This window comes from Neopelma chrysocephalum, unplaced genomic scaffold, assembly GCF_003984885.1.
Source record: "Neopelma chrysocephalum unplaced genomic scaffold, ASM398488v2 Primary Assembly neopelma1_147, whole genome shotgun sequence".
NCBI lineage: Eukaryota > Metazoa > Chordata > Aves > Passeriformes > Pipridae > Neopelma > Neopelma chrysocephalum.
The window spans coordinates 10,988,893-11,010,002 of record NW_020897809.1 but is presented as its reverse complement, the minus strand read 5'-3'; the positions used below and the strand labels follow the sequence as shown (position 1 = coordinate 11,010,002).

General features: G+C 40.5%; 1 protein-coding gene across 7 annotated transcripts in view; it reads right to left on the bottom strand.

The window, feature by feature from the left end:
- The window catches only part of ATXN7 (ataxin 7), an 83,229-nt gene that overhangs the window by 13,419 nt on the left and 48,700 nt on the right, over nt 1-21,110 (bottom strand). For 6 of the 7 annotated variants that reach the window (XM_027700724.1, XM_027700718.1, XM_027700719.1 and 3 more), the window contains one exon: nt 20,335-20,439. The exons of the other annotated variant lie outside the window; for it this stretch is intronic. In XM_027700724.1, coding sequence (XP_027556525.1) covers nt 20,335-20,439 — 105 coding nt within the window. The remainder of the gene's footprint in view (nt 1-20,334; nt 20,440-21,110) is intronic. 7 annotated transcript variants of the gene reach the window in all.

Below are 21,110 nucleotides of genomic sequence, written 5' to 3'. Positions count from 1 at the left end.
CAATCGCCTGTGCGGGATCTTGATCTGCTGCTCACTCACTTATTGTTGCTTTATTATCCCGCTCTAATCACGGGACCTAGATACCAAGGATTCTGCCCTAATCTCCCACTGATGTCCCTTTAATCATCCCATCAGTTCTGTGTGCACTCTAAGGCAGGATGAGGTCACTCCATCTTCAGTTGGGTGGTGTTTGACCTCACGCTCTCAGCTGAACAGAGAGCAGCTGAACAAAGTCATCTTCGCTTTAGCAAGAAAGTTACAGAAGGGATTATTGATGGAGTCCAAGCAACCAGTATGACAGACTGCCAAGGCTTGATGGGCACCAGTACAACCTATCATCTCCCTAGAGATGCTTTGTCTTACTGTTTCATAAAAAAACATTCCTTTGCAACTGGCAGCTGATATTATTGCTTATCATTCAGTTGGCAAAACCACAAGGAAAATCTGACTGATAGAATCTGTATGCTTGTGGCACTCCATTCACCAAAAAAATAATGCTTTAGCAGGAGAGAAAAACAAAGGAAGTATATAATTTATATTGTAGGAAACCAAATACAAGTCAAGGTAGCACATACATAAGCATTACATTGCTTTATGTATTCACATCATTTACCACATATCTTGACCAGAGTTCTTTAATATTATAAATAAATAGTAATAGGTATAAACTATTTATCTAAGAAACAGGTTTATATAATATCTTTTATAAAAAGACTATGACCAAGCAATACTGATGCAACTTTGTATCTTGCACTTCCTCACTTGAAAAATATTCAGTGCAATACATAAGTTTATAATTTTTCTAGATATTTACTTTGGAGAACTGAAATCCACTCATAAGCAATCACTGTGCAAAATACATTAGATAAAGGAATGTGAAATTATATGTAAGCAGGGTCAGTTTGGTTGCTGCTGTTGAAAAAAACAGAGGGAAAAATGGAAAAAGATAATCTTCACTAGTAAGATTCTGGATGTCAACTTCAGGACTTTAAAAATAATAAAAAAAAAAAAAAGAAGAAGAAAACCTGTAACCATAATTTAGGGTATTTAAAATTATGCTTTTTATGGTACAACTACAGCATGGCCAGGATGGAGCTGTAATTCTCTGGTAGCACAACACTAACTGGGCAGAAATGCCATCTCCTCTATAACTGCTGCAGAACGGCCCCAAACCCGGCACACCTCCCCTGATCTCCAAGATTGCAATGATGGAAAGGAGAATGAGGAACAGATTGCAAACACAGTTATTAAGAACACAGCAATAAATAGCAACACTAAAATGCATTTAAATAAATAACCATCAAGTACATCCCTTCCCCCACTGCTGCCTCTCCACAACTCTCTGTTCATTACTAAAGCTAGTTTTTCCATTTTTCCCTATTTATTACTAATCCTTTCAAAACCCTTTGCATTCAGCACGCATGAGTAGTTCTGTAATCAATTTCCACAGGATTTAGAATTCCTCCTTAAAATACACAGGGTTTTCCCAAGAGATGTAAAATAACCTTTCAAGCAACAACCCATACATAGTGCCATCTCAACCCTGCAGACAGACAAGGGTTTTGCTGTGTTGTGCAGCAGCAAACTGGAATTAGGGATACTCCCATCAGGTTTGTTTCAGCTATTCGGAGCCCCACGAGACCAGTAAAACTCTCAAGAGCAATGTGGAAAAACCCATAGAGGCAGGATATTAAATTATTCATGGAGCAGAACCACAAGCAAAAAATGGAGCCAGGGAGACCCACTGCTGGAATGTCCCCCTTCATGACCCAGATAAGGATGCTTTTCCCATCCTTCTCCATCCTCCTCTTTGCTCAGGTAAAGCCAAATGCAAGGGCTTTAACATCTCACAAAGACTCTGGCACAACATCCAAGCTCAAACTTCTGTTACACTTCCCCAGTGAACCTGCCAGGAGGTGGGGAAAGGACAGATTTCTCACCAGGGAACTGGCCCTGGCCCTTGTGCTCAGTAACTGTCTTGTAAATCTGTCAAGCATTGAAATATAAATATTGCAAAGTTATTATGGAAGTACAGTAGAGTGTCTTAGATGGTAATCGGGCCATGGAGAGATTATAACATCCACATTATGAGCACTAATCTCTGTGTAGCCTGTTGATGACATGACAATACCTGCACAGCCTGATTAAAAGGCAGGTATTGAATAAATTGTTCTTTTGCTATTAAAAAAAAATAAACTGTTGTTTGAAATAAATTTCAGAAAAGGCACAGAGGTAATAAACAAAAGCATCAGAGAGGGGTAACTAGCACAGATCAGCAGCATCTCCAGATGCAAAATGGGTCAGCTTCCTCAAAAACATAGCTCGAAAACTGTTGTCTTGCATATGTTTACCCTGAATGACATTAAAGAAAAGCTTCAGTTTTTCAAAACAAGCCTATAGCAAATTCAAAAGAAATACCCCACTTCAACATTATTCAAAAGTTCAATAAAAAGTTGAGTAAACAAAAGTTTAATAAGGAACGGTGTGTTGAAAGATGGGAATAAAGAATTAAGGGAAGAACCACCACCTAACTTCTGCTTTTCTCTCTCTCTGCCCATTCTCTACCCAGAAATCAGGTTTACAACTTTATCACCATGTTCTTCCCCTTCAGCATCAACAATGCTCCTTACAAGAACTTATCACATAGTTTAATATTGTGTCATGAATTCAGATGAGCTCACCTATCCAAATGCCTGCCTTTCATCTTGCTAATGCTTTTATTCACTCCACGATGGGAAATTTTAATGTTTTCCCCTGTAAGTATTTCTTTACATGTAGCAAACTTTAATTGTTGTATGTTGACTGTCAGACAAAAATTGTTGCATGTTGACTCTACTACAAAAAAAAAGAAGCTGACAATGAAAACTTGCTTAAAGGCTGTTAGTGAACCACAATACAAAGGGGGTTACAGGCTAACTGATAAAGTTCTGGAGATGGGTGTAAAAGAAAGGCCTTGAAATAGAAAGCTCTCCATACAAAAGAGAGCTCCATAAAAAAAAGATCAAGAAGAGGGAACTGACTTTATTTTGAGCAGGGAAACAAGAGGATATACACAAAAATAGCAGTGTCAGCCAAGGTAATCATATTCTTTGATTTCATCTTTAAGAAACCACAGAATAAAAAGACACTGAGCACAAATATTTTTCTTATGTACTGCATGTCTAGTGGTATGCCCTGCCACAGGATACAAGAGCTTTGTAAGATTAAAAAATAAAATATAACCATGTGCATGGCTATTTGAACCAGTCAGCTACAAAGCCACTCCTCTCCCCGAGGTGTTCCTGCTCACTGTGAGGAAACACTGGCTGATGGAACTGAGGAGGAAGCTCCTGTCACCCTCTGATGTCACCTGTCTCTCACCTGTCCCTGTACACCAACCACACACAACTTATGGATGTGACAACTCACGTGCTTCCCTACTGCAAATGGGACAAAAGTGTTACCTATGGGCGGAGCCCACTGGCAGGAAAAACCCCTGGAGAAATGAGAAGAGCAAGAGGGATCCGGGCAGGGGTTCTGCCTGCAGAGCTAACACACTCCATTTTCTGTTCTGAGGTTTTGGACACAAAATTCGTAACTTTTTCAGGATGGAAAAGGAAGATGAGAAGCAAACCTGTGGTAAGATTAATTGCAATATTTTTCAAATTTCCAAAATTTGAAATCTCTTGGAACATAAACACTCAATTTGCAACATCAATGGCAAACAACTTGGTTTCTTCTTTTAAGTTAAGTCAGATCCTCACGTTATTTTACCCTAATTTAACACTTTTAGGTATTAATACTTTTTCAAGTATAAAAAAGGATCAATACAGCTTATTTCATTAACACTGGTCAATCACAATTGGCATAAAACAACTGTTTTCATGTTTAAAGACACTGACCACGTTAACTATACACTAATTAAAAATTTACTGCAGCATTAGCACAGCAAAGTCTCAGGGAAATCACTAACACAGCCAAACGAGGGCACGGACCTACTGTGCCTTCACAATAATGTCTTTCAAATTAAATATACCAGCCTTTTCACATTTCCCTTTGAAAGAATGCAGCAATGCTGTAATTAGGATGTGCTAACTCAAATGTTTGTGCAGTTTAACCTTTTAAATAAAAAACATGACTGCACTTGACACAGGCAGGCTGTGCCTGCATTTCCCATTTCCTCCGAAGCCAAGCACAGACCATCCTGCCCACAGCCAGCCATCCGCAGAGCAGTAACAGGAATGTGTTTGCCCTCTGATTTATAAATTACACGGATGAGCACACTCAGAAAAACAAGCTAAAATGAACACACTCTTAATAGTTTCTTTAATTAACACTTTGATTAACAGCTGCCAATTTATCTAAGGGGCTGACAGGACTGCAATCAGCTGTTTAAGCTTTGATTGCTGTTTTCTCTCTTGCGGTCTCCCCATCTGAGCTGTGGCTTCAGAGCACTTTTGGGGGGGGTTTCAAGTTTCTGCAGGGAAAAAAACCCAAAGCAGTGTCCGGGTACTCACACAGTTGGCCCTGCAGCTCTGGAGAGGTGCAGAGCAGAGCTCCTCGGGCTGTCCCTGTCCGTGGCCAGCTCACCGCCCGCCTGCCTTGGAGCTCTGCCAGGGCACTCCGGTGACATTTCAGAAGGGCTCACGGGGGCCGCTTGCAGTGCTTAATCCCTTGCTGTGGGATTATCCACGTCGTCGTGCAGCAGCTCCGCCGAGGCCCCGCGGGCAGTGCCACCGTCCATGTCGGGCCAACTCAGCACTGGTGCTCCGGGCTGGCCCCGGGCACCCTGTGGCAACCAGGTGCCCCCGGGCCGCTGCCCAACCTCAGCTTCCCCCACAAACCTGCTGCCAACAACGTGGCATCGGCACCGCTCAGACACAGCCAGGGCGTCAGGCTGTGTGGATGCTCAGTGATTGCCAGGCCCCTGCCAGCAGCTCCGGGGTGATTCCTACAGCAAACGGGCTCATCACCCACCACCCCACGTTGGGTTGGTTCCCCTGCAGCTGCATCACCCAGCCTGGGGGCGCCCACCAGAGCCGCAGCTCCCGGGGCTGGCAATGGCCCAGGGGACACGGCCCCTGCCACCCCGGCAGAGCATTGTTGGACACTCCCAGGGCGCTTTTCCAGCAGCAAAAATTCAAACCAGTATTTACTGTCCCAAACTTCCAGATAGGTCTCCACATCCTAAATCTCCAGGCTCTGAGGTCTGACTGTCAAGCCCTGATTTCCACCCAAAGCCAGTGGATAGATAGCGAAATCTAATGTTTACCAAATTATTAATTTCTGGACCATTTTCTAAATAATCACTTAAAAAATTACAGCGTATCTGCTAACAAAAGGAATAGGAAAAAACAGCTTGTGGCTTTTGCTCTTATTTTAAGTTACCATAATCAAAGCTGAAATTTTTGGTCTTTCCTCACTTATCAGATTACACATAAATTCATTTTTAAAACCAAGCAACTCACTTTTTCACTAAAATAAGTTTGCCAAGAAGAGAGGCAGCCAGTTTGTACAAACACCTCTGCGTATTAGTATCAGTGTGTTAGCACATTACTTTCTTTTCACTAAGAAGGGTTAAACAGAAGGGAGCAGCATTTCAGCAGATTGGGTTTTGTTTGGGTTGGTTTTCTTTTTTCCTTTATTTAAAGAAACATGCAGCAACCTAGGGGCTACTGCTCCCATTAACAAGATTAGAAATTAATACTAAATCCTAAACCACAAATACTAAATAGTAATGTTCCCATGTCTCTGCACTCAGAATATGAGACAACAACGAGCTCCTCTGTGGCTCCAAATTTCAAGAAGCTGACAACTCATGTCACCTACTCATTAATTGTTAAGGACAATTCAGGAATACAAAGACATTTCCTTGGATTATGCTGTTTTTCAAATGCAACTCCTTCCATTGCTAAAATTAGTACCAGAGGCAGGCATGTTTTTGGAGTATTTGTTTCTATTATACACTCTCCTACTTCACACCCGTAATTAAAACTGGGTAAGAATCCAACAGATTTTAGTGGTTCACAGAATTCTTGACTTAGAACTACTATATGGGGAACCAGCACTGATGTATTTGTCTTAAAAACTAGAATTCATCCTTCTTTAGCCTTTGATTTGGCCCGCTCTCATTTTAGGACCAAGAGGGCGAGTAAGTTCTATTTTGTTGCCTGTTCCACAAATAAACTGGCCAAGATCAGTCAAATTAAATCCCACATGGAACAATACAGAAAGCTGTCTTCCTTCTGGGTAAGAGCAAGGACAAAGAACCCAACTGCTAAGAAACCCCAGCAGCTGGGCATCAAGGCAGGAGCTGGAATGGAAGGGAGAGGCATGACGGGACATTCACACGGGGAGAGGACGGCCACGGCCCACGGGAAGACACACAATGGCAGAGAGAATGCAATGGGATTTTCTGCCTGCTTATGTTATAGCAGCAGCATATATGCCAACTGTCCCAATCTGTGCGTTTTTATTTACTACTTTCCAACCTCCAAAGGCTTCTGAGTTACATTATGCAGTAAATATTCATGGGGTTTCACCTTGAAACGGACCGTGCACGTGGCACAGCGAAATCACGTGCTGCCAGTGTACTGTGACAAATGCAAAAGTAATTTTACTTAATGCAGTAAAAGCAACCCGTTATATAAGGCAATGAAATTAGGGAGTTCTTTTCCTGGTACTAAATACTGCAAGAGCTTTTAAGTTTTGTTTTCTATCAACACTGCTTAAAGTCATTTTAAAAAAAACCCCAAAACACCAACAACGTTAGATTCAATATAAACACTTATGCCATCAATTAATACCTGAGTTCAGAGGCCTAAAATTAGCCCTGCAAGCTGTGATAATACATTGTGCAGATCCCTGCACAAAGGAACATCCACCTGCGCACGCCGCTCGCTCCCAGGGAACAAGGCTGCAGTGAGGAGACTCCTGCTCTGACATCAGAAGGACAGTGCAGGCAGGGCGGGAGGGAGAGAAGCAGTTTGATATGAGTCACTGCAGAGAACCTAATTTTCAGGTCTTTGGTGTTGCACAATCACCCAAGAAAGACAACCTGAATTGCGTCGAAATTGCAAAAAAATTTCTTCCCTTGCAATGGAAGAAAGTTTGCTCCCTTACTAGATCAGATAATGTAAATAACAGCATCAACCCCTCCTTTCTACATTTCCTCACTGATCACACATAACACAAAAAGATATTTATATCATTTGTGGTATTATCAGTCTACAGACACATACAGTAGCTCTCTTGCATGAATGAGAACTGCAGAATTTAAGAAATGGAAAACAAACAAGAAAAAAAATGGGGGGAAAAAGAACACTACATCCTGAAGTATTGTGCACATTTTGCATTACCAGGAAAATTCTTTTTAAGATTGGCTAGACAATTTTTAATCTTTTACTTACATTACATTTCTTGTCTGGTTTTGTAAAAAGATATTAATGCAGCTCTACCACATGGCCTTCCACTTGTCTATATTTTAGTGTTCTGTATTTTGAAATTAGGCTAATTTTAAGAAAACTGGAGAGCTGGATTTGAGATGGTGCCCTCCCAGTCCCCTGCTGGGAGCTATCCTAAAGATACTGGGGTTTATCATTAGCATTAAAATCAGCATTCAGACGGCAAAGGTAGGACCTCTCCATGCTCTTACAGAAGAAAGGCAGGAAGATCTTTGCTGGCTGGTCATCATGTGCACACTCCAGCCCAGCTGTGCCACGTGCACGTCTTATTAAACTGGTAGGCAGGAAAAAAAAAAAAAAAAAGGCAAAACATGACATGAAACCTGAAGCTCCGTCTGTGCACAGAGCAGGAGGTGCTACAATGGGAAAGTGATGGCAAAACACACAGGACAAAGCCACAGAGGACTAGGCTTCATTACCTCACTGCACATTAAAACTCACTTATCCTTTCTCAAAATTCAGCCATCTCAGGCACTAATTTCACAACCACTGCAAGCTGACCGGTGAGAGCTGACACTGCCCCAGCACAAAGCATTCCTGCCCTCTCCCCCAACCCTGACCGCTCAGCCCCAGCCTTTGCACCATCTGCTCTCTCCGTAACAAAGAGCAGAGCCATCCACTCAAAGGCCCGACAGTCTCACAAACCAAACGCCCACTTGTGCCAAAGCTGGCAATTAACTGAGCGAGGACTAGAAAGAATTAAACTGTGACTTGATCCCAGGGAACGGGCTGGAGGCCTAAGCAACAAAGAACAGGGTTATGAGCTGCAGTTCACCAGTTCCTAGAAGCTTTGAGGGGTACATAAAAAAAAATTGGACTTCCAAGGAATTTCATCTGATTGATATCAACACTGCATAAGCTGGGCTTACTTACACTGCAGCCTGCTTATGTTTACATTTAGTACTGTCTACCATGATTTTGTTGTAAATATTTTGCTTTGAAGAGATTGTTTGGTTACTGGCTACTATTATTATTCTTCCTGGAAGGAAGAGAATGCTGGGCCTTGAGCCAACACCAAACTTCTTAAAGTTGATCAATTGAGAACTCCAGCGTGGTTATTTGGAAAACTGACTTTACTGCTATGGGGGGTGCACAGAAAGAACTCTGCCAGGTGCTACATGACACCACAAAACCAGTCTTAGTGAACAGTGCAGCAATTTCACACAAAAAGTAGGGCTACTGACTTGTATTTAAGGTCTTCTGTATTGTTTTTATCCCAAAGCTGGAAATGAGTGCTCTGAAGGATGATCATTAATTAAATTCCCAGAACCTCCAGAACCACAAGGCAATAGATTTTGAAATCAGTGGATTTTTCTCGCTAGCAGTTGCCACTTTAGAGAGTGTTTTACGTGCTACAGAACAAAACAAATACATCAGGCAAAATTACTGGTTTTTGTGTTTTCTTTTCTTTTCCAAGAGGACAAGCTTAGAAGTTCCTCAGGTTTCAGAAAACTGGAGCGGGTCCAGAATAAAATGGATGACTGAGTACAGAGGAACAACTTGACAGGCTTGTTGGTGCACAATCAAGTGACAGCATTTTATGCCTTAGTATCAACTCCACTTCCACAACATGCTTGTTTATACTTGAAATACAAAATATAACTGCTACTCATGTAGCACATGTGTACACACAGAGAGTGAAGGTTTAAGTACAGAATTATGTCATTTCCAGGGACTAAAATCAGAAAAGGACATTTAGTACGTTAGATTTCAAGTGTACAGCCACACCTATGGTGGATCACTGGCACCTGGACAACTGGAACAGGGCAGAGGAAATAGCAAACAGCCCAGGAGCCCATCAGGGCTTTCAGCATGTCCTAACTATCTGCCAAGCCTCCAACCTCCCTGGGTACATTCTTGTGATCACAGAAAAAGGGGATGAGTATGGCCTTAAAGATCAGTGCCCATCCTCAATCTCAACACTGACCAATCCTATAGAGAGCTGGACTGAGAAAAGAACTGCTCACTACTAAATGTAAGCAATATTAGCTGTCATTCTCAGTCCACGGCAAGCAAGATGTGAGCATCAAGCCTTCCAATACATCGCACATATGTAAGTTTATATAATTTCTACTGCTATTAAAGCAGCCCCAGGTAATTTTAGAAGCTGGACAGTGGGTTGCTTTGTGACCTACATGATGACCTTTGATTAAAGAGTACATGGCACTGTGATGGGGAGGGGACTGAACTGTGGCAGTTTAAAAACCTTTCCTCTGACCTTAGAGGCCAGGGAAGGGCCAGTGTGGCATCCTTCCAGGCATATACATGGTTACATGTGGCTTGTCAGAGGCTGTAAGCCAAAATGAAACTGAAGAAAATGAGTGCTAGCTAGTCCCATGCCAGTGATGAGCACGGCCAGAGCTTTAGAGAGTACTATAAGGCTTCTCAATATCTCCCAGGAGAGGGAAAGAAACGAAAACAACTACTTCACCAAGTCCACCCTAATACAGCAGAAAACCAAAATGCTTAGCCTACAAACTCAAATGAAGACTTCAGCCACACAGCAACAAAAGAGACACAGCCAGTTTTCCTCTTAGCAATGAGAAGAGCCATGAATTCCCTGTGAATACCTACAGACAACGAACAACTCTTAAAACTCTCAATGTGTATCCAATAAAACTTCTGACCAGCTCAAATCCAGCTCCACAAATAATTCAGAAACACCGGAAAGTTTCAGGCTCAAAGGCAGAAGAGTGCCCTCAAAGGGGCACACCTCCTACCTCACGCACAGAATTCACCACAAGACACCACAGAAACCCGGGCTTTTCCCAGAGCCAGACATGACAAACAGGTTCTTTGCAACAGCAGGGTCACACAGAGAGTACACGGCACAAAACCACTTCTGCCTGGCAGAGGGAGAAAATCCTGTGGGGTAAAAACATAAGAAGGTGATCTGGCTAGAAGAGAAGGCTTCCTTTCCAAAAGCTACTTTGTATAGAATTGTGAGTTAAAGGTGTTCTGACAATCTTGCCAAACAAGGAGGAAAACTCAGTTATGTAGGAACTGCTTCAACTCTCCAGGAGCCTGGTCTAATTGGCATCCTTTACAAAGCAGTGCCAGGAGTGAGTGTCGTACCAACCTGGGCAACTCGTTATCTGGGGAAGAGAGAACAGAAAAGAGGACAAGAATCTCTTGGCAGTGGTTCTTCTGTCTCTAATACATCTTGGGGGAACAAAATGTAATTGCAGTTTTTGTGGCCAGCAGCTCTCTCAGACATGGCAGAACTTGCATGAGGCAGCAGAACAGGCAAAGTTGATCAGGAGTTAACATATTAGACACATTGATGGGCTTTTTCTCCTACATCATTTTGCTATTGTTCAAAAGATTAACCTATTGCCCTGCTGAATGACACCTGGAGGAACATCTACATAAATTAGAGAGTAAAAATATTGATTTTCTATATAAACACTACATTATGTTTTTGTTTCATCAATAGGAGATAATAGGGTTTGGGAGTATTTTGGCTGTTACTGCCTGAGATAGCTAATGATGGCCTATTAGTTAATAATAGTATCACAGACTTATGTAAAATTGCATGTCATATTTATCTATTTCTGTTTATTCTCTACATTTTAAAAAGATATCTGTAATTGTTTCACATTGTTATGGATATTGCAAGAGCTAATCCAAGATTGCTATTGAAAAGCTGTTTGAATCTTTGCTATAGGTAGGAACCTGAATTGACTTCCAGGCCATTTACATTGCTTGGATATAATTATTTAGTGTTAAAACTGAATTGAGCCTAATGAGAAGCTTAAAAAGTTGGCACTAATTGTGCTCTTTTGAAAGTGAACTTGAGCTTGCAATTATTATTTTTTTAACTTATTACATGAATCATATGGTTATTGATTGCTACTCATCAATAAACTTACAGGTTTCATTGTATACAAAGTGTTATACACTCCCTCTTCTGGTAATATCTAAAAAACACAGTTTGTAGACTTTATGTGTATCACATGTTAGATTTTAAGTGTATCATATTACTTGTAAGAAAAAGACCTCAAAGCAGTATCATGTCAATATCTGCACACTTGTTTTTAAAGAGCCAGCAAACTGGTGATCAAAAATGAGTAAATAAATAACAGGTGAAACTTACTTGACGTAATGCTACTTAACTAACATAGGTAGCAGCTACTAAAAACAAAATGTTATTGATTTCTTTGAACTTGGTAAGAAAAATATTGTCTCAAGTTTTTTTAAAAAGTGCAATACTTGCATGGCTACATTTTGGAATGCTGTCCACTATTCCTGAGGCAGGAGGTGAAAAAGTTCCTTCAGAATACTGCTTTTATGTAGGTCCAGCATGGATAACTGTCTTCCATCTACTACATTACCTTCTCTCCAGTTGTAGAGAACTGGGGGTAACTTCTCTTACTGCAAAAGCTGCTGAAGGCTACACATACATCCTACTCTCTAAAAAAATATTATTTACAGTACAGAAAAAGAGAATTTTAAAATAAACTTAAGAAGTCCAGTCAGAAACAACAAAGAAAACAAAAGATGACCTGTTAATAAGTGTACATGCATACATATATTCATCTCTTTTCTCCCTTGATGGTCAGTGCCTGATAAAGCCAGGAGATGTGTCTCAAGTAGGATGCACATTTTGGTGGGAGGAACAACAGTGTAAAATCTGAAAATGCCATGACATTACACAAAACACATTTTGGCATTGATGCCAAAACATCAAGAGAGTAAAAAGTAGTGAAAAAGCTTTTGTTTGTTTTGCCCTTTTTATCCTCTCCTGCTTTCTTCCACTTTTCCTCCTTGTTACAGAGGAAAAAAAACCCAGCATTGTACCTACTTCATTCTCCTCCAAGGTCATTTTCTCCTACCTTCCTTATTTAGCTTCCTCCTTATTGTCTTCATCTATTTCTTTTTAGATGTATTTTACTTAAGTTCTTTGTTTTACATTTCCCTTTTTAGCTATTCCCCCGTGTCCTCTCTTTCCCCTCCTCGGACACACACCCATCCAGACTTCAAACCACTTAATTCCAGCCGTGCTGAGCCAGCCCTGCCCAAGTTGCCATCTCCCTCCTGCCCACACAAGCTGGGCACTGCTGCCCCAGCCAGGTACTGCACTGCTGTATCTTGGTAAAAAATTGGTGTAATTGATGGTTACCAACGAATTTCCTATCTGACCTATGAAGCTGTGCTTGCAGAGAAAAAGAGACTACCCAAAATGCTGCAGTTGTCTGAGAGTTGGATGCTGGGATGAGAGGGTACAGTCTGTGCAACTGGAAACTATATAATTCCATGGAAAAAAAAAAAGGGTCAAAAAGCAACAAAAGTTATTTTCTTCATGACAGTTCAATACTCAAAACCATTTTATGAGCTTCCCAGAATACTTCTCCCTGGAATCACGAAGCGCTGTGGTGTTCATCTGAGGTTTGCAGTTCTTGGAATAATCTACACAGTTCATGAGACTTCTCCCCAAAATATAAATGAGAAAGTCCTTATAAATAATTGATCTGCATGTGGTTAGCTTGTGAAATTAAACTACTCCCAACCCCACCCTCCAACACCAAGTTGGTATCTCCACGGCTCTGACACATTCCCGTCTCTCTTCCACAACAGCAGAAATCCTGCCCCTTTTTACTCCAATTCAGGCTTCTTCCACCACCCCAGCTCTTAAGCAGGTTGCAGCTTCATTCTTCTGCACTCAGCTTAGGGCGCTGTGCCAGACCCTGCGTGCCCATGGCCTGCCCTCGCAGTGCGTGCCACCTCCTCTGGCCGGGCTCCAGCCCGGAGGAGTGGCTTAGGCGTTAGAAAGAGCCCTTTTAGCTGTGAAGGAAACCTTCCAAGGATGTGGAGCATGTAAGCTGATGCAGAACAGCCTTTCCCGAACCTGCAGAAAATCTGAAACAGTGGTTGGGAGAGCTGTGTCCTGCTCCACGTGCCCTTTCAGCTTGCAGAAGGAGTTCTGAGTGATGAAACTTAACACTGACTTTTTGATTAGTTCATTCTCTCATTGTCAATCATTTTTAATTGTAGACCTGATCCAACTATCCCAGCTGGCTTCTTCAAAGTGAAGCTATAGTCAAATACACTCAGCAGCCACTTTTATTGGAACTACTTGTTCTCTTCAGATCTTACTCCCATCTATTGACCAATGTACTCACTTTCTCCCTCTTGCTGAACAACTATTTTTGTAAGTGGCACTGAACACAGCATTGCTTCCTCTTTTCTCACAAAGATAAATATCTCCATGTTTCTTTCTTTCCTCTTGTTCTTCCCCCTTCAACATTTACCTTGAAAAGCAAGTAGTCGGTTCCAGCCACCAAACAAATACCTAGCAAGGACATCACTATAAAGAAGGAGGGTTTTAATGGAACCCTTGCATATTTTTGTATGTTAGACTTGTTTTAAATATTTTAACATTTTAGTAAGAACAGAACAAAATATATATTCTCTCTTTGGCCAGTATTAAACCACATGGATTTCTGAATCCAGGTCTTTTGCAATGGTAGGACATAATGAAATTCAATTCACATTTAACCAAAGCAGAGTCTAAAGCACACCAAAGCACTTGAAGTCTGTTGTATTTTAGTGCACACGGTGTTGTAGAGAGAATAACCTGAGTTACTTGGTAAGTGGTAAACAGAACAATCAGTATCTTTTTTAAATCTGAAGCTGAACATCACTTTTTTTTCTTAGCTGATACTTTAAACTGCTTCATGTTTCAACCAGAGCTTGACAAATCTGTGTACCCACAAAAAAGGAGGAAGTTTTACTAGAAAACTGCCATCAACTTCTCAAGCAGACTCCCTATGCTTTCATGTAGTAAACAAAGACCACAGCCTTTCCATTTATAAAAATAACCTTCCGCATGTGAACTGTTTGTGATGTTACAACTAACCACAGTGCTCCATAAACCCTGCATGGCACATCTGCTATTCAGCTAATGGCTTTGGGGTGCACATTTCAAAGCTCAAAATACAGTTACAGAGTTTCTTTCCAAGTCATAATAGTTTTATTTAAAAGTTGACTAAATAGTCAGCTGAAACTTTTTTCCCCCCCTTCTGAAATGAATCCTGTGCTGACCTCTGAGCCCATTCCCTTCTGGGAATATGCCAAGATGATTCTTGCAAAAGCTACAGAATTTCACAAATCTCTACCAAGAAATTAAACTAGTTGTTGCTGGACCCAGAAACTAAGATCCAACTGCTGGAATTCGGACTGTGAGAACTACTGTGAGAGGACTGTGCATTTAAACAGAAGCTGCTGAAGCTGCCAAAGATAATTTGTTAAATCATATACATTAACTCGAGCCATAATATGCCAAATGCCACCTGTGCATGTTTGGCAATATGCTTGGCAGATTGCTCCAGCACATCTGTGACACACCACAGAATATTCAAGTTTTATTTTGGTTATTAGACTACTACAGAAGATTACTGATACCCAAGAACATTCTTATGATTTATACAAAACCTTTTCATACTGCTTTAAAAAGACATTAGTGAACAGTGGACACTTAATTACTGAAACAAATTGCTTCCTGCCAAAAGTATGCAGGCCATAATGAAGGCTTATCCCTCCAAAATGCGGATGAGCTCAGGCAATCTCCCATGAGGACAAAACCACACACAAAAAAAAACCCCCTAACAACAAACACCCCAATCCTCAGGTCCAATGGCTTTGGAACAAGATTCAGTACATTCCTTTCTTTTCTTATCTGCTTCAAATGCTGCCTTGCACAGACACTTTATCTTTTACTTCGTAATCCATGAATCCATGCTAACACACTATACTATTCTATTCTAAACTAGCAACATCTGCATAACTTTGAAAATAAAACTTAAAAGTATTAAATTTTTCAAAACCACTAGCTGCTGTCAAATTCAACACAAAGAGGGTAGGACAAATTTTTATTCAATTCACAGTATGTCAGAAGAACCCAGATATGTAGTGCTGCAGGGACTATAATACTTAAATTACACGTGATACAAATCCAAAGTACAAGAGCATATTGACAGAGATAGTTAAGAGACCATTTATCCCAATTAAAATCACAAGTATCATATGTTCTCTCCAAATCCAAGCACTTAACAACACCACCAAAAATCCCTTTATGACTCACCAAAGTGGAAACTGCTAACTAAAGGTGGGTGTGAGCCCTGGCTGAGGGAGGAAGGAGCTCAGTTACACAATTAGATGGAGGAGATTCCCAAAGACCTCGCACTGACTTGCAGGATGGACCCAAGTAACACAAGCAAACATCTCTTTCTCTACTGCCAGGATCTGCCCTTTGAGTTTAAGGTTGTGTGATGACTTCCCTATTCCCACCTCACAACCTCATAGAAACCAAAACCAGATGGGCAAATCTCTATTGTTATCCCACTTCTGAAACCTGTGCTTCAGGTTTAAACATGCACTGATTGGAAACAGAACTGTTTAAGCGATCCCCCACCAGCTCACGGGGCAGCAGCAGCAGGCAGAGCTCATGGTAGCTGCTCACCTTTGCCACGATGCCAAACCCATGGAAGTTAATCAAAACACTCAACATAGCTTCTTAATGACTCAGCAGCCCAACACACTATCATCATCTCTTTCCAACACGTACTGTATTCTTGGTTTTCACAATCACTATGTGACTCACAGGCACTCTCAGTTTAAGTTTTACAGGTAGCCCTCATTATTACTGCTGAGAGTCTAACCCTGCTTTGTATTTAAGGAAACCAAGGCACAGAGGAAACAAACAGCCCTGGACAGAAAAATAGGAAAAAGGAGAAGGAAGAAATCCCACACATCTCTATGCTGATGCTACTTTGACACTGCTGAGCTCTCTCTCTGAGCCACAAGCAGCCCAGCCAAGGCAGAGAAGCAGCTCTCCTCAGCCAGGAGGCTGATAACCACAGGGAGATGTGATAAACCCGTGGAACGGCTGAAATGCCAACGAAAGGTCACACAGCCCAAAACCCATGGCACTTCAGGGGTTCCACGAACAACCTGAAATAACTGTCACGATGGCTTCCTCAAAGAGCAACCTCTTGGTGCAGCACAGGAACTGCATCAAGCATGTCTTCATGAGAAAGAGAGAGAGAGGGAAATCAAAGGGACACAGGCACATCCTGCTGTTTTGAGGAACGTGACAGCGATTTGACAGAGCAAACTCATTTTTACTGTAAGGATTTATATATTAAGGAGAGAAAACTGCAAGGACTTCGGAAATATACCTGATATAAACACAGAGAGAGGGTCTATGTGGCTCAGAAGCTAGAGAGGCTGGAGTGTAGAGAAATACTCCAGCTGGAGAAAAACATTGTGCTTTCTCAGAACAGGTCATAATGATAAGTGATCTTGGGTGCTTCACCCGTAAGACTCGATGCCTGAATGAACATTGTGTCTGCTTTCCATCTTTCACCACTGAACTGATCTTGAGTCATCCAGGGAAGATGCTGATACCATGAAAGCGTAGCCATTCAAAAAGCAGCACCAAGAATACAAGTAATAAAGGGCTTCAATCACTTGCCCAGCACCCCAAATGAAGCAGCTGGGATCTGACAGAACACAGGATTTGCCTTGAAACAACTCTTCCCTGGCTGACTGGCCTGCTCCTGCCATGTCCCCAGCAGCACTGCCACCCTATGTCAAGTGGCTAAAACCCTCTGAGGGCACTGCCAGCCAGCTGCTGTTCACAGGCTAGAAGGAATACCACAAGCAGACTTCAGATCTCTCATTATATTAGATTGCTATTAAAAACCATTCTGCACGTGGTGTTATGCACACCAACTTTACAAATCAATGCTAGTATATATACCAACAGTATAGAATAAATTATTGAAATGGAAAATTGATACCCCAAATGCACATTTGGATTGCCTCAAAAAGTAGAATTTAATTTTGAATTACTATCTTTTCTAGTCAAACCCATGAAATAGAAAAGTATCTGTTACATACACAAATCTGTGATTCGTATCAATAAAGTATTTTACTAAAAAGGTGAAATATTCTAATGAATAAGGTTATATTTAAATTAATTCTGACTACTCATGGTCCAGGGAAAAATGCAAGGATGTGTCCTGGAATGCACTTTCAGCCTACCTAGTTAAGTAGTTTATCACAAATATGCTTTGGAAGAAATTAATTAGCTCATTAGGTTTAGCTAATAGTTTGTTTAGCCTTCCTTTGACAAAAGTGACATTTTAAAATAGCATATTCTACTACTTCAGAAAACAAAATCCCACATGACAAGTTTCAAAGAACACCAAGTAGAAGCAACATACACCACAAGGAGCTGTAGAGTATTTTAAGAGATTACTATTTCTCTAGTAACAATTAAAAATAGAAGACCCTAAGAACAACACCAAAAGATACAGCTTCATTGATGCACTGTAATTTTTCAGAATTTCATAAAGTAACCTCTCTTTTATCAATCCCTGAAATAATACCATCAATAAAAAAACCTTAATTCAGGGCAAACTGACTGTGATGAATCCAAAGGGTGTTTTACTTTCTTGTTATCATGATGGCATACTTTTTGTTTTAAAACAACTGCGTGTTTTCACTTCAGCAACTTCCTTCTCCTGAGCTACTCTTGTGTTTAAAAAAAAGAAAAAAATAGATCATTGCCTGGTAATCAATCACGTGCCATATTTATCAGCTTTCACATTCAAATTTCTAAAATAAGGAACAACTGCATAACGATTTCAAGAATGTGAAGGCTGATAGAGTGTTTTGAGAACTAGTGCTACACAAAATCACCAAGTCAGCCTCCTTACCTTTCTGAGGTTATTAGTTTGGCAAACTAAGGTCCTTTAATGACGTTCACCCCACCCAAGCCTGTTTTTCTCATCAGAATGACCCCGCCTGTTTCCTCTGCACGCCACAGCCCGTGCCGAGCCTCTTCATTGTTCAGAATGGGCTTAAGAAATACTAAGAATAACCTTGTCATTTCCATTCCCTCCTTCCACACTTCTCTTAAAGTATGAATCTGCCACTGATGTAAGGTTTGCATCAGAGAAAGTTTCATGTTTAGAGATCACACTCCTACAAAGTGATACAGAACGGAAACATTACGTTAGTATTTATTACTATTTTTTAAAATAGTTTCCATACCTTTGGTTTGTAGTTCCCTGTTAACTCTGTCCCTTTTAAACTGCAAACAGTGCTTACAGAAGAGTTTGAATTAACTTCACATACGTCTAACACTGGTACAAGCAGCATTACAACATGCCATGTTTTCATGTCCATGCTCAAGAGCCAATGCAGCACCTATTCAGCTTTTAAACTGCTTCTTCCATCTGCCCATGAGGCTGTCACGACAACAACTATGACACTGGTTCCTACCTGTTTGTCAGACAGTATTTGGAGATCACCTGCTAATTTCACAAAGACAACTCAAGTGTCTGCAGGTATCCAGAGTTCACCACCACTACCAACCTGAGCCAGTTCCAGACCTCAAGGTGGAATATTCAATATGCCACCACTCAGAACTGGGTACCATCCAGTCCTCCCCCATAAATTTATTTTTAACTGTCAGAATCAATTTAATACGATATTTTAGAAGGACTTATTGGACATCTTAAAGTGATATTCAGTGACAGGTGAGGAACCACACTGGCAAGGGGTGGACTTGCTCTTGGCTAATAAAAAGGCCTATGGCAACCAGAGCAAGAAAAGCAGATGTCCTTTTCTTCTGGCTCCCAACAGCTCTGGAGACTTATATCCACAAAACTGTGGGTTTTTAAAAAAATTATTAGTATAGCCATCCACAGAATAACAAGCAAACTAATAACAATTATGACACAAAACCTATTCAGATTTCTCTCCCAGTCACGCTGTGTGATGCAACTGCTGGATCCAACAGAAAGGGTAGGGCTATAATCCATAAGGCAATATAACACAAAACCAAGTGAGAGGTAAGGATAAGAAGTTCACCCTCTGCACAGCACAGAAAGACCCTTTTCCAGCCTGAATGAAGCAGAAGTGAGCATATCTTTCCTTGCCGAAGGGCTGGATCACTTAAGATGCAAGAAAATGTATCCCCTGCTCTCAATGTTTCCTGCCCATATCCAGCATCTTGTATCCTTGTAAACACCAAGGCAATCGGTGCACTGGCCAAGAGAAAAGAGAACATGTACAAATACATGCACACAGAGGGAGGAAGGAGTAGTTCAGAAGATGCTCTGTCCATCTTTTCTATTAGCGCTTGATCAGAAGACATCTCATGAATTTCTCCAGAAAAAAAAAAAAGCTGAATTCCAAAAACCTCCCACCCAAATACTGGCATGAAAATTGATTGAAGTTCATTTCCAGTCTTGACAGGAGCATGGAAAAGCAGAACTGCCCCAGTTAGGTTTGTAGGAAGTAACTGAGCACTTAAACTGGCTTAGCACTTCACATTTTCTCAGTCCTCTGTAAACAATGGCCAACCAACACAACAAGAGCTTCCTCACATAGTTTATACACAAAACCAACAGACCAGTAAAAAAAACCCAAAACAACAAAGTGATACTTCTGGAAATAAATAAATAACCTTACTGGCTATTGGAAGCTTACTGTGTTTTACAAATTTTGTTGTAAGTTTAGTTTTTCAGCTCAAGTTCACAGTTCACATATATAAAACTAATCTGTATAAATACACAAGGAGAAATGACACAGAGACACAAACACCACTACACATACTGGCTGTGAAATACACTAGATACGTCATTTTGAAACTGAACTGTATGGATGCAGCATTTCAAGAAAGCATTAAAAAATTAAAAACAACAAGATCTTTATGTAATTGCATTACAATGTATATAAAATGATTAAACACAGGTTATGTTCTTTGACATTTTTTATAACGTAATGATCTATGTACCATCAATTTAAAAAAAAAAATTGCCAGGCTTAATCCTGATTTAACCTCACCCTTAATTATTAAAAATAGTTAAGCACTTACCATAATGTGATTGAAATGCCTGTGGTTTTACGACCTGATTACAGTGGTTACACATCACCAAATAGAAATCATCATGAGCCGGGCAAAGACCAAATATTGGCATATCTAAAAACAAAAAGACAAAATGGCATCTCTCAGCTGCTGACAATTATTGAAAAACAGTTTAATTACAGAGCCATGACACCAGTGTTGAATCATAATTTTAAGACATTTGTATCAAATTTGAAAATGCGGAAAAAAGAGCATATAATGCAATAGATAATTTTGTGCTGGAGTATTACAAAAGCAAAAATCTTCCTACAAAGATAAATATAAAATGAGTGATTACTTGTAGAAAACATCTATTAGAGAACTGATTTAGGACTGATTATCTTATACCAGATGCAAGAATGTAATAAAAAAAGACTGACTTCAATTGACAAACACAACATAAGAGGGGATGTTTTATGTATTCTGAAAGGGGTTTGGATTTTATTCCAATGTCATTAAATGAATTCAAAAGTGAACTTTATTTTCTATTTAATTTTTTTAAACCATTTTAAACACACAGTCATTTACCAGGCAGTATTACATGCCTAATGGTTTTATTTGTTCAACAGTGCATTACAGTCCAGCCATCTGCTGCCAGAGATCCATGTAACAGCTACACAGGAGAGAGAACTGGAGATAACAGTGTGTCAGAGCATGTGTGGATTTTGGAGATAACACACATACTTGTAGACTATTACTAATAAAATTAGTTTCTACAATTTTAAGAATACAGTTTCTTAATAATA